Source organism: Heterocephalus glaber, unplaced genomic scaffold (genome assembly GCF_053883595.1).
Source record: "Heterocephalus glaber isolate CG9 unplaced genomic scaffold, H.glaber_assembly_v1.0 deba00000768, whole genome shotgun sequence".
Taxonomy (NCBI): Eukaryota; Metazoa; Chordata; class Mammalia; order Rodentia; family Bathyergidae; genus Heterocephalus; species Heterocephalus glaber.
In genome coordinates this window covers 10195359-10209976 of record NW_028258162.1, presented here as the reverse complement: position 1 = coordinate 10209976, position 14618 = coordinate 10195359, and the positions used below count along the sequence as shown (strand labels likewise).

At 43.1% G+C, this 14618-nt stretch overlaps 1 protein-coding gene across 28 annotated transcripts in view; it reads right to left on the bottom strand.

Annotated features, from left to right (window-relative positions):
- Kiaa1217 (KIAA1217 ortholog) overlaps positions 1 to 14618 on the bottom strand; it is a 744735-nt gene that overhangs the window by 81297 nt on the left and 648820 nt on the right. For 26 of the 28 annotated variants that reach the window (XM_087207135.1, XM_087207139.1, XM_087207140.1 and 23 more), the window contains 2 exons: positions 13593 to 13791; positions 9874 to 9967 (listed from right to left, as the gene is read on the bottom strand). In XM_087207135.1, the coding sequence (XP_087063261.1) occupies positions 9874 to 9967; positions 13593 to 13791 (293 nt within the window). Of the gene's footprint in view, positions 1 to 597; positions 9845 to 9873; positions 9968 to 10704; positions 11616 to 13592; positions 13792 to 14618 lie in introns of those variants that run through there. The other 2 variants (XM_013077828.3, XM_013077830.3) reach the window with 2 other exon arrangements.

The window sequence follows — 14618 nt, the reverse complement described above, 5'->3', positions numbered from 1 at the left end:
TTAAAAACTGTGGGAATTCTCACTGTTATTTCATAAGGCTTAAACTGATATTTCTTTAAAAAAATTTTGAAACAAAGATAAAGAACCATTTTTATTTAAAAATGTAAAGCCCTCTTCATAGGGGGAAAAAAAAATCAAGTAATTTCCCCCTCAATGTTAAAAGATACATACTAATCCTATTTTTACCATGCCTTCTAATTTGTCTACATTCGTCTCAGAAACCAAACCCAAGCCAGCAGCTTCATGAAAGCTGTCACAAAACATATAAATCAATGAGCTCTGTACAAGCAAACTACATTGATGTTTAAAATCCTTTTCTAAATTACAAGGTTAAACAGAAACTAGATCACAAGATCTGTAGATTGGAGACAGCCCAGTATAATTTAAGTGGATCTTTAAAAAAGCAGACTAAAGCCAGCGACAAAGAAGTATCCTCAGCAATGTGAGGAAGTCCACAGAAAAAACTCCTGCTGTAATTCCTTACTGAACTGAACCTGAATACAGAAGACTTAACTCAAGTGAATGTAAAAGAGCTAGAGTGTGACAGGAACGTTTCTGAAGATTGTATTTTGCGGCAAAGACACGGACGGCTCTTACCTTTCATCTTCCATAAGCCTTTCTTTTCTGGAAGAAACTTTCTAGATGTGCAGTGCCCTGGAAACCTCCAGTCTTTCGCATGCTTTTGGTTCAGCCTGTCTTCACGGTGACTAAATGCAAGGCTTGGTTTTCTTGCAGAAGGAAGCTTTTAGGCAAAATATGTGGTTTAAAGGAGCAGTATCCACCCTTGTTAAAACTATTTCATGGACATTCAGAGGTTTTGTTTCTACTCTATGAAAATTAAACCTGAGTAGGAAGGCATTTTTCCTGTCCCGGAAATCAGCATAACTAAAACCAATGCTGAGCTAACAAGAAATGTTTCTTCCATGTGTTCTTGTCTGGCAGAAACTGCAAGCAGTATCAAGGAAACACGTGATGTTTATAAATACAATATGGCTCATGTTGTCATAACCTCTCAATGACAAGAAAAAAGTGTAAGGAAAAGCAAGCAGACACACAGCAGGAGGGATGAGATTTGTAGCACTTGGAAGCTGCCTATCAGACATGCATCTATCACCTTGTTTCTTAAAAAAGAAGGCTTTATAACTGGGGGCAGCCAGGAAGGAAGAAAATATATGCCATGTTCTGGGCGTCTGGTGCATTACATTCTGCGTGCTGGCTAAGTGTTGCGATAAGAGCGATTTCTTATCAGCTGCCACGGAATGGTCCTCTCGCAGGTGAGAAAGTCACAATGCAAAGGGGCATCCTTCAGTGCATCACTCACAAGCCCGCTCCAGGGCGATAAATCAAGCACACAGCAGAGCCAAGGCAAGAATTTCACACAGCCTGAGCTGATGGGACAAATCAGAGATGCCGCATCATTATTGATTATTGGCTTTTCTGATCTACTGTCCCGGTCTGAGAGGGTACTTTTCTCACACACTCTGATCACCATTATATCCTGAGGATCTTGTCCCAGAGACTAGACCAGAAGTGCTGAGAGAATCGGTGATGCGTTACCCCAAGGATGAGGTTCTAAAACCGATTTGTCCTACTGAGTTATAACTACAGCAAAACACAGTCTGCTATATTCAGATTCATTACCCAGAGACTCAGCTGACTTTTCCAGCACAGGTGACTGCCACTCCTGACGCCACCTCCCCAGAAGAGGAGGGGCACACAGGTGTGTGGGGTGAGCATCTGTTTCAGTCTGACAAAGCCACACCTTCTCCTCATTGTTATTCATGCCTCAACTTCAAGGATATCAATGGGTATCAAATTACACTGCTGCAGGGGCCCGGGATGTAGCTCAGTGGTTCCCCCACCTGCCTCCCAAGCACAAGGATCCGAGTTTGATCCCCGGTACAAAATAAAAAAAATGACACTGCTGCAATGAGGGATGCTGTTAGGACAGGTAAATGTTCCCGTCTCTCATGGCGTCGGGAATCCACGCGAGGATAAACTAGGAAAGGTGCATTTACAGACAGATCCTTGGGCTGATCTTAGCAGGGGAGGCATTCAGGGAAAGTTTGTGACAGGAAAGCGCTGATCTAAATACCACTTTCCTTCCGGATACTTGGTGAGAACCGACTCAGGGAGGACGTCTGGCCGTGAGCACAGGTAATGTGGAGATGCATGAAAGGGGGCCCGGCCTTGGAGAAGAGCAGAGATCCGAAAGCAAGCCGGGACGTGGGCATCAGTAACTACAACACAGACAGGAGAAGGGAAGCCTGCCACGGAGGAGGGAGGTGAAGTCCTTCCACAGGGAAGGTGTGGTGTGGGCAAGTGTCCTCCCACGGAGAAGGGAGGGTGTGGGCGCTGCAGGAGGCCAGAGGGAGGCGAGCCCCGGGAGAGCCGCTTTGGAGCAGGTCCTCAGAAGCAGGTGGCAGCGGGGCGCGCGGGGCCGACCTCGGACACTGCTGGTGAAGACAGGAGGGGAGGACAGCAGTGACCACAGTTCCTCCTGGCTCTGAATCTCACCCGCAGCACGGTGTGGTTTCGGGAAGTGCACTTCTCCGTGTGAAAGTGGGGGACAGGAAGAATCCCCCCCCCCATATTCACACTGGCGTGAACGTCAAACAAGTGAATCCAAACAAAGTGCTTCTCGGGGTAGCCACGCACAGTCGCATGCCCGCTATTAATGCTGCTGCCACTGTGGGAGCAAAGGGGCACTGCAGTTGCTTCAGAGAAGACTCTGAACAAATGGTAAGATTAGCCAGGAGTGTTTTCTGGAACCTCCATCTCTATGCCATATTTTTCTTCCGTTTCTATGAGATTACTTCATTCCTTCCCAAATTCCGAGTCCTTCTTCTCCATCCTAACACTGCCCCGTGGGAAAAAGAGCTCTCAGTTCTATGGCCACTGCAGACACACATACTAAATGGGCACTTTCTTTGTTTTTTTACGTTGGTTGTTATCTTTTTAGTGCAACCAGCAGTGGATAGAATGGGGCAAAGTAAAATGAAAAAGATGCCATGAAATAGATACACAATAGTGTTAATATTAACAAAGGATATTTTGTGTGCTTGAAAATCTCATTAGGAATATCATTTCAAACCTTGCAAATACTTAAACGGAAATAGCAAGGAAGGGAGACTGTAGGCTGAATAAAATAAACAGAAAGAGGTGAGCTGAGATCCCATAGCTGCCTTTATCAGCTGTATGAGCTTGGGAAAGACTTGTTTGGCCTCAGTTTTATCATCTGTAAAAATCAAGTTCGTGCACCTACTCTGCAGTTATTTCCAAATTTAAATTATATGTAAAATACTTCAACATGTCAGCCACTCCAGTCACAAAAAGCACTATTATCTTATATCCTGAACAACACTGGTGCAGAATGAGTACTGCTATAGAGTATGCTATTCTCTCCTACTAATAGTATAGAACTATCCTGACAGATATTGTAAAGAAATTAACAGAGTTCACATAAATTATTACAACTCTGAAAAAAATAAAGTGGCAGTAGAATGCAGGACAAGGGGAAGATGAAAATAGAGAAATTAAAGAGAGGCCAGGAACACAGCCAATACACAAATACACACCAGAAAGGCCTGCAACCCTACTGTGGGTGGGCCACAAATTTAATTCTAAGCTTTCGCAGAGCAACACAAAGAGGGAAAATAATCACTTACAAGATTCACAGTGTCCACATGATAAAAATAAACCAGGAGAAGCACAACTATTTCTGGTGATGAGAACAGAGATATTTTTACAGTGGGTCCTCATTAATGGCAGAAAATGACTAATACAGCACTTGTAGCACTATCATCATAGTCCTCAATGCGTCCCATTTAACAAGCGTTTGATCCACATTCACCATGAGTTAGGACGCTCGACCAGCTTTCAGAGAGAGACAGAGATACGCGTGGATCTTGGAATAACTTGCCATCTAGTGGAGGAGGCAACCATGCACATGAATGATTACAGCACAACAATGGGCAACACCCCCCCAATAGGGGAAGATTAACTCAGACAGAGCAGTAGGGAAAGCTTTGGGGAGCAGGCCTCTTGTTTAGGCTCTAAAAGGAAGTTTTTAACCTTTTAAACATTTTATTATGGAAATTTTCAAATTAAAAAAAAGACAAAATAATAGAACAAACTCCCATCATTCAGCTTTGACATCTTCCCACATTTTAACAATTTTGTTTAATCTAATTTCACCTTTTTTGGGAGGAGTTGCTTGGATCTTTTAAAGCAAATCCCATTCACTGTGTCCTTTATAAATACTGTGGCAGGTTTCATTTTAAAAACATAACTGCCAACCTATTCTTATATCCAACGGAATTGCATTCTCCCTTAATATCATCTGATTCCTAACATACGTTGTAATTTCCCAAACAGCTTTGGCGATGTCTTTGACAGCTTGGTTTGTTCTACTCAGAAGGCGATCATGCAACCCACTGGGCTGTTGGGTGGCCTCCTGCAGCAGAGCCCTGAGAAATTTGGTGTTCCACCCACTTTTTCCACACCAGCAGTTTACTGAAGGATTCGGACAGTTGCCCAGTAACATATTACGTGAGTGTATTGGTCTGTTTTCTGTTGTTATAACAAAATGCCTGATGTTCTTTTGGTTTATGACTCTGCTGGCTTCCAAGTCCAGACAGCACGGTGCCAGAGCCCGGTGAAGGCATGAGTGTGTCACACGGTGGTGGAGAAACAGGAGGGGGAATGGCTGCATCTAGAAGAGGTCAAGGCTGTGGTGTGGCCTTGCTTTATGAGAAACCATTCCTTCGAGAACTGACCCAGTCCCGGGAGAGCTACATCAATTCCTGCGGAGCCTGGGGCCCCATGACCTAATCGTCATTCACTCAGCACCACCCATTAAAGATTTAATACCTCGCATCACTTTACGCTGGGGGCCAAGCTTCCAGCACAAGACTTTTCAGGGGACACACTCAAATCATGTGAGGCAGACACGTGGGGTGTGGAGGGCATCTCAGACACCCAGAACAGGAAAAGTCCACGTGGGAGGAAGAACTGGCAGGTGCCTTGGTGGAGAAATAATGAGTGCTATCACTATAGCAGCAGAAAGCTATTAAGATCTGGAACGAAGGTACCTGGGTTCAAATACCAGCTCTGCTTCTTGCTAGCTAGGGGCCCTGGGGAAAATTTCCTAACACAAGCAACTGTTTTATCAGCTGCAAATACAGAAACTGACACCAATGCCTTCCTCAAAATTTTGTCTTAGGGATTAAATGAAATTACCCATGCAAGTGCCTGATAAATGTGCAAACCAGCCAGCTATTACAAAGACACTTGGGAAATGGGACCCTGCAGAATGGAATGTGCCAGACCTGGTGACTGGTGAATTTGTTGATGAACAAGAAGAGAATCACTGATAATTAACTCAACATTTTAACTCATTCATCTCCCAAAACATAAAGGTGCTCACACACACACACACACACACACACACAAACACTAACATGGCCATTCCATTCTTCAGAGGATAATCCAACAAGATAAAGCCTTAGGGAAAAAAAGAGACTAGGAATTTTGTCTCCAACACTGGAAGTATTGGAAGAATACTGATGTGACTGCTTAGAAGTTGAACATTTGAGTCTTGAACTGTAGAAATGGCAGAATTACGGATATAGTTTCAAGGGTTATTCACACTGACATGATAGTGACAGTTGAATCAGAACCAAGAGTTGAGTGGCACCTGCCTATAATCACAACACTCTGGGAGGCTGAGGTAGGAGAATCACAAATTAGAGCTCGGCCTTGGCAATTTAGCGAGACCCTGACTCAAGATAAAAACAAACAAACAAACAAACAAAAGGAGTTGGGGGCTATCTTAGCAGGAGGAGCCTGGGTTCAATCCCCAGAACCATTAAAGAGAAAAAAATCAGTAGTAAGATGAAAGCCACAAGTGCAAAGGTTCAGAGGAAAAGAGCCGATCCAAAACCTGAAACAAAACAAATAAACACCCCAACCCCAACACTGGTAAAGCCTGCTTGTACACGGAAGACAGCTTTGGGTTATAAGGAAGGAGAAGAGTTGTTGTAACCCTAGGCAAGGAGTTCAGTCATGGCGGTGTCCCGGAAACCTGTGGTTTCTAAGGAGACCATTCCCCAGTGCCAAACACAAAGTTCATCAGGAACAGGACCGGGGGCAGTGGCTGGTTTGGGTATTAAGAAGTAATTTAAGACACAGGGCTAAAGTCTAGGCAGTGTGTTCTAAATGGAAATCTGGGAGTTGTCCGTATACGAGTAGAAATTAGACATGCAAGTGAAATTAACGAAAGAAAAGAGAACCATGAATGATGACAGCAAAGCATCTTGGGAATTAATCACCATGCACACGAGGAGGTGAGGAAACCCAGAAGCCATGAAAAGCCATCAGGTTTGGGGACCAGGGAGAACCGCAGAATAGAATGGCTCACCTCTGAGATGTACATTTATGAACGAAAAACCTTGTGAGTGTATATGTAATTTGTGCAAAAGGGCTTGAGCCACAGTGAGCTCAGTCCCTTGGGAACTGCATTATCAAACCCACTATCTGATGTGAGGAACCAAAAGCTGAGCAATTAAGTTACATCAGAGTGATGTGCACCCACAGTAAAGAATCAAGAGCTGGGTGTGCTCAATTCCAGCTGAAATCCACAAGTCTCATTAGATAGACGAGCCTCGAAAATGCTCAGCTAGATGCTAAATGCAAAACTAGACACATCCTTCCCCACCAAGCATAAATCCCACCTCAGGGGTGAGATTTACTTCAGTGCAGTATGCTTCCTGGGGAATACCATTCTGTCATAAACTGTTCTGGGGAAACTGCCTGTAAATTTTAGATGCGCTGGCTTACATTTTCTTGTCGTTTAAAGGCAAGATGCTAAATTCACTGTTTAAGGAAAGCCTCAGAGAGCACTGCAGAGTTCTGGCATAGCTGGTGTGGCTTGTTCCTACAGATGTCTTTCTCAGATGCATGTTTACTGTTAACAAGCGGACAGCCGGGAAGTCTGGCCCAGGCTGTCTGGGGGCTGATAAGCAAAGTCTGATGAGCTCATGGGCAGGGCCGCAGTGACAGATGCATGTGAGCGGTGACCTTCAGATTCCTGCATGGCCATGCTCACACTGCAGATGTATGTGAGAATGGAGACCCCTAAACCCATCTTTCGGCTTGGTTTAGTCTACAGCAACCAGTCTTTCCTTTGTTCTCTATTTCTGCTCTTCACCATGAGCAAAGGGCTTTACAGCTGGGCTACAGGCAGGGCTCAACAAAACTTCTGCCCTTCCCTGGCAATGCAGGCATATTTGTGGGAGAGGACAGAGAATCCTAACTTCCAGAGCCAAAAGGTGAGGCCAAAGGAATCCCGTGTGTCTAAATGTCTCCAATCTGTGAAGAGGGCCGAGTCATGCTTTCTATTTAGCTGTCCATATTCTTTTTTTTTTTTTTTTTTGGTTGTCCATATTCTTCACTGACACACAGGGCTTCTCTGCTGGGTGGATGGTGACACATATTATGCCCTCGTTTGGAGACGATGGCTGGTTTTCTCACAGGGACAACTGGTATCTAAAGTGGACTGTGGAGAACTCAGAGAGTGATTGCTCTTGCTTCATCTAGGAGTAAAAACAGAACCGCTCTGCTGAAACACATCGCCAAAGCTCTGCCTTCTAAAAGGCTCTGTGCATGTGGCTAACATCTGATGCTCCTGCCCTCACGGCAAGTCCTTATTAGGCACTTAGGCCTTGTTAGGCTTCAGAGTTAAAACAGGTGTCCTCTCCAGCCACAAACAGGCTTGCAACAGCAACTGTGGGACGGTGCTGGCTGGGGAAAGGCTTTGCATCACAGAAACAATTGCGAGCATGATGGAACCACAGTTCAAAACAAAGGCATTCACGGGGGCAAAGACTCTTATGAATGCTGCCTAGAACAAGCATAACAGTGCAATAAAAGCAAAGCGTCTCATACCGTCTGTCCACGCTCCGTGATTGGCACGGCTCAGTCTGTCTTTATGTGGCTCTGGTTTACATTTGAAGTGTTAACTGGCTAAAAGCAAACCTCAAAATCCTAGATCTTTCCAATGAGCACACCAGCCTTCCACCCTGATCACACATCATTTTAGACATTAAAATAAAGTTGAGAACATAAGAGGTCTTCTCTTCTGAAAGTATAGGCTCTGGTTCTACTACGTCATCACTCCCGTTCCAATCCAAAATTTCACAGAAATTCTCCCAGCACATTCGGCTGGAGCCTCAGATTTTTTTCTTGGTTTTAAATTCACAGACCTTGTATGGAAGAACCATGGACTCCCAAAAGGTCTACTACCTAATTTCCTGGATCTGTGACTATGTTAGATTACATGGAAAAGAGATTAAGGTTGCTAATCAGCTGGCTTTAAATTAAGGAGATTTTTTTTTCTTCTGGACTATAGGGGTAGGCCCACTGTGGGTGTTTAAAAGTGGACAACAGGAGGTTAGAAACAAAACAACAGAAACAGGGTCAGAGGGATGCTATTTTTTCCTGAGTTTGAAGACAGAGGAAGAGGCCTTACGAATCAGTGTATGTAACTTCTAGAAGATGGGGAAAAATAAAAATGAGAAATAGATTCTCTCCAGAGCCTCCAGAAAAGAGTTCTCCCTACAGATCTCAGAGTAGTGAGACGCCTGTCTGTCTACAGACTCCAGAACTGTAGAATTGTTCATCTGTGGTATTTTAAGCCACTAAATTCGCCATAATTTGTTATAACAGCAACAGAAAACTAATACGTGCTGTCAGAAAATAAAAAGCACCTCACTCGGGAATAACACTGTAACCCAGGACCGAATAGAGTCTGGTTTCTTTGGTGGTAAAATTTAGCCATTTATTTTTTTCTACTTGAACTCTAGCATCCAACTGATGCTAATCCATACAAAAATGTGTGCACACTGGGCCGGGGATTTAGCTCAGTGGTTCCGCCACCTGCCTCACAAGCACAAGGTCCTGAGTTCAATCCCTGGTACCAAAACAACAACAAAAAAATGTGTGCAGAGCTGAGAGACTGATCTTGATCTTGTATCTCCCCTCCCATTCTGACTTCAGAGGAATGTAGCATTATTATTAGAAACTCAATCCCTTTCTAGGGGACCTGCACTAATATGATTTTAAAGGCTACTTTTTTTAGTTCCCTTGTTCTTTTTCCTTCAAAACAGCTCTGTGAATGTTTGGATAATCTCCTGAGTTGACCTAAATCTAGAGCATTTCAGCCCCCAAATCACACAGATGTTTGTACTCTGAACATGGGTCAGGGATGATTTGATAATAGTTAACACAGCACAGTCCTGGATTAGAAGGTGAGTTATTGAACGAGAATGCTAATGTAAGAACATGAATAGATTTTTCCATGCAACTTGTGCACTGTTGGTTTGTTTGTATGCTACCTTTGTTTTCATTAGAGAAAAAAAATGGCAAGAGAGCCTCTGAGTAAGTTCATGTATTATGGACTCAAGTTCAGGATCTTTTTTGTGAAGATTTTCAGAATCTCCTTGGAGGGAGAATATATCTAAGCTCTACACTTAGGGTGTGGGGACGCAGCTCAGTGGTAGAGCACTTGCCTAAAACGTGGGAGCCCCTGCACTGCCAACCAACCAACCAATCGACCAATCATTCAATTAATCAATCCATCCCCAAGCTTAATGATGAATCAAAGTGCATCCAGCCTCATTTTAATCCCTTTGCTCCTAATGACCAGGAAACATTATTTCTCTACCAAAGGACAGACAATGAGTCACTAGACAGAAAAAATTGTGAGAAACAGAGTTGTAAGCAGGAGACGGTTGGGGTGGGCTGGGACTACTTGGGAAACAGGAACGAGGAGAGGGATGGTGGGAAAGGGAAAAACAGAACAGCAATGCTTACCCTCAGGTCTCCATTCACAGTTTTTGATGTGTGATTAAATGCATGCGAAGGATCCTTGTTGTACACTTTGAGGAGAGATCTGTCCTGAATATTCCTGGAATCAAAAACATCAATAACTATGGCAGACGAAAGAAGTCTGACTTTGGCCATTTCCTCTGTCTGCTCTTATGGACCAGGTAAAAAACACACACAGACAACCAGCAACTTTTTACCATAAACCAGACAAAAGTCCTTTCACCACACAGTAGTCAGATATAAAGAAGAGAAAGAGGAAGAAAAATGACTTCAGCTTTTCTTTCCTTGTCTCGTTCCTCAGGAAAGTGTTATTCTTTCAGTGTAGCTCTCCACCCATAAATATCAGGTAACAGGGACTTTCTTTCAAGATTCTGAGCATGGAAAACCAATGCTTTCAAAAACAATAAAGCTCCAACATTTACAATATGTTCAAAGAGATTCAGTTAATATTTAAATATTTAATTGTTTGCTTTGCCCAAACACCTGGTTTGCTGCTTATCTAATGAATGTGTGTGGGGCGGTGCGCACACACACACAGCTCTCTCTCTGCCTTTCTATATGCTCAACAAAAGAAACACAATGTATATGAGTCTAGGGGGAAAGAAGTACTGCAGAGATCAAAACTACTATCTTTGCAATGCTTTTCTCCCCTTCTACAGTGGGTTTTTAAAAATACTTTTCTACATACAAAATGAATTACGGGATGTAAAGAAATAGCAGCAAATACATTCTTTTCTCCCTTTGAACCCAGCTCCTATGACCAATGAATCATACTGCAGTAAAAGACAGAAGTCCCACAACTTGCTCAAAGCCTACCTTAAAATTATTTCAGAGCACACGAGTGTCAACAAAGCGGTTCTCCCTCTCCAGGAGCTTAGGAGGGACCCGGTGCCCTGCCAGCCCCATCTGTGCTGTGATTCGTTCAAGTGCCGGCTGTAGAGAGCTGTGTGGGAGAGGTAATGCCCTCTCCCACGTGCAGCTGCACAGCAGTGGGCAGACCCCAATCTCGGGGACTACCGTGTGTGTCTTTGTTTTAAATGAAGCAGGGGATTCTTCCACTAGTCTTGTTTCTCTTTGAAACACCCCTCAGCCATTGCTTTGAAGCCACGACTAGCCCAAGCTTGTACGGTTTCTCCACATTTCAGGCACCTCATTAGAAGTTGGCTGGAGGGGAGCATGCTGCTCTCAGTGTTAAAAGGGGCTGGGCTAATAAGAAGGGAGAGTCCCAAAGGTAAGGAAGGGGTTCCCTAAAGGAGCTCCCCCTTGGGGTATGACTCTGTGGAGAAACTGAAAACCTCACTTAAACCATGAAAAAAACTAACTGCCATGGTGAAGGTATTTAAAAATACATGAATTTGGTTTATGATTAATTTAGAAATGCGTTCATCTGAGATGAACCAACAGTAAAAGGACAGGTTGCACCCACTGTGGCAATGTTTACAGCACGGCACTCCAACGTGAACACGGGGCACGATTTCCCAAGGAAACATGCCCAGACTAACGTAAGGAGCACAGCACTGCCACGGCAACAAGGCTGAAGGACAGGAAGAAAATCTGCCACCAAGTTTAGAAGATTAAGGTCATTGTCTTCAGTTAAAACCTACTATTTTGTTTTATATAATACTAGTGAAAATTTTTTCCACCATTCCCAAACTATACATAATTGAATCATCTTGTTTAAAAGCAAAAACCAGAATATTTAAGGATATGTATAATCATTTACCATAAACATATTCATTACTAAATGAAAACATTTTTTCCACTTGAACACTGTAGATATTTTAATATTTAAATCAAAGCAACTAAAAAGTAAAATTGTAAATTAATGACTTTCCATTTAAGCATTTTAAATACGACTTTTTAAAAAATCAGGTAGTCAGTACCGCAGCGTAACGATCAACAAGCTTATCATCTTCACAAACATAAACACACGCGCATAACAGGGTTATTAGGGTTTGAAGCGATCACCCCCAGAGTGCTGTTTTCATCTACTTTATCCACTAGATTTTGATGAAGGAAGAGCCTCACAGCCTCTTTCCTACTGTCCTCCTCCTCCCAAGCCTCTTTGCGTCTTTCTCAGAGAATGTGACACGGGAATCTACGGAGTTGCAGTCCGAGGCTTGGGGAGGCCCTTAGAAGACAGTAGCTCACTGCAATATGAAATTGCGTACAAGGCTGCAAGAGTGAGGGCCAGTTGTTCACAACAACCCTGTCAGCCTTCAGCTCCGTGACCCAGAGTGGCTTTGCTCAGTTTCACGGTTATTTCCTATTACTACGTCCCTCAGCGCCTCTAACCGTAAATGTAGGAATATAAATTGACTGCTGTAAAATGGCACATCCATGTAAAAATGCTACATGGGATTATATTACCATAAACATACTCTTCAAATATAATGTGATTATTTGGGGTTTAAGTTTACACTTTGTAAATTTTTTAAAAATTTTGGTGACAGGTTGATTAATAATTTATTTCAAAACAAGTATGAATTTCCTGATTCTCATGAATATTTAAACTCGCTTTTATAGAGCAGGAAGTTGTGCAACAGATGTGACACCTATACCTTAGGGCGTGTGTCAGACACTAAAGCCCTAAATTACTCATAGGCCTCGGCACATGCCTCAATATGTCACTTGTGATTGTTGTTAGATATTTATCAGTTGTCACTTATTATACTCTAGAGGCACATTTTTAGAAAGTGATAGTCATTCTTTCCATGATGGAGAAACAGGAGAGCTTGCTGTCCCCATGGGGCAGAAACCCCAAAATCTACCCCAGTGATTTGACTCAGCATTTGAATAGTGAAGTTTGGGGCCCGTAATTGGCTGTGTGCTTTTCTGCTTCTAGGAAGTAAAAGGCTGGATGAGTTACTAAATAATCTTTCAAGTTCTAAAATATCTGGAGGCTGTGCTAGCGACTGCTTGTTTGTGTTGATTTAAATCCTGTTTGTCAGGCTGTTTGGCTGGGACCATTCAAATGGGTCCCTTCTGCCCTGTAGGCAGTGACCACTGCAGTCCGTAACAATGCTTTTGCTTCCTTGGCACTTGCGGTAGGTAGCATGAGACTCTTTGGCCTAGTTTTAGAATACACTCAGCCAGAAGTCCTGGAGAAAGCCCACCTCCAAGGAGAGGCACTTGAGTAAAGACAGCTCTTTAGGAAGTAAACGGACAGTGAGAATGTGTCTCAGCCTCCTGGGAGGAATAACACCAAATCTGCTGAATTTATCGGGTATTGAGAATGATCCAGTAGGATCATTACCTAAGACATCCACAGGCACTGGCAGTAGGGAAAGTTTGCTTTCAACTCTTCTTTCCTTCTCTACCACCTCCCTGGGCCTTGGTTTCCCTAACTTTTACATAAGATGGTGGGCTAGATTATTTCTTAGGTTCCTGACACTGGAAGATCTGATGTAACATTCCAAGATCTACAGGGATGAAATATGCCCTTACTTTTGTAAGCTGTATCTTGTGAACGAACTGTAGAAAGCTGGACAGTGGAATCACACCTACATGAGCTAGTCCTGTTAATCACCATAACGGTTGTGCTTTCTTCACAGGGAGGAAAAGTAGGGGACTCAGCAGAATCTAGCAATGCAATATGGTGGGCAGAAAAACCTTGGAAGTACAATATGGTGGAGAAGAAACAAACCAACAAACGCTACATGCAACATAGAAGACCAAAACAACTAAATGATGTAATGACTTACCTTACATCATTTAATTCATAATAGACATTTCTGCTTTCATCTTTGATGTAAATGGCAACGCTGGGCGACTCCAGCATTTTCATGGTGAGCTGCTGGGGAAAGGCACTTACAAAGAGGGCACGGATCGTGTCTGTACTTGTGATTTCGTTCGGCATCCTGAGCTGTTTGGTTTCATCTCCGTACTGGAGATAGAGAACTCCTACAGGCAGAAGGGACAGGTATCAGCCACAGACCAAGACCCTCAGGACACAGTGGGTAAACTAAGGCACATCCATCTTCACTCGTAAATGTTTAGGAAAAGCTTGAAAAGCATGTATCGAGGCATGTGTACATTTAGATTTTTAAAGAAATGTATTATATAGTTATTGCATAAGAACTCACTTTTATTCTTTGGAGTTCAGGTAGGTATTAAAGAGCCTAATTTTGCACTATTTTAAAACCAAAAGGACAAGGAGCTAATAACCTCTGATAGCCTAAGGCAAAAGGCAACACTTAATTCCCTTGGAAGGTATATTTAGGACTCTGACTCTGTAGGATTTTTTTTTGTGTGTCTTTCATTAACTAGGAACACAATCATTATAGCAATAGGTAAGCTATAGAGCTTAATTCTTTGTAGTCCATTCAGAAACATTTTAGGTGGAAATGCTACCATATTCCTATGGTTTTAATAGGTAGCTACGATGTTCATATCATATTAAACTATCTGGGAGAAGAGTCTGGCACCCCAATATTTCAGAAATAAAGTGGTATAAGAGAATAACTCACACACAAAAAACGCAAGCACCGAATCACAGAATGGCAGTGTGGCAAGGGGTCTGTGGTCCCTGGTGAACCACATTTCTTCATGTTTCACGGCCCAGTAAAGTACAGTCCCTTCCACATTGATTCTGGGCTTGGCCATGTGATTTGCATTGGCCATTGGGAAATTAACAAGTGTGATACAAAAGGAGGATGTGATGCTCACTTGCACACTGAAGTCTGTCCTCTTGGTGAGCTGGCTCTTGGGATGTTCCCTTTTGGAACCTA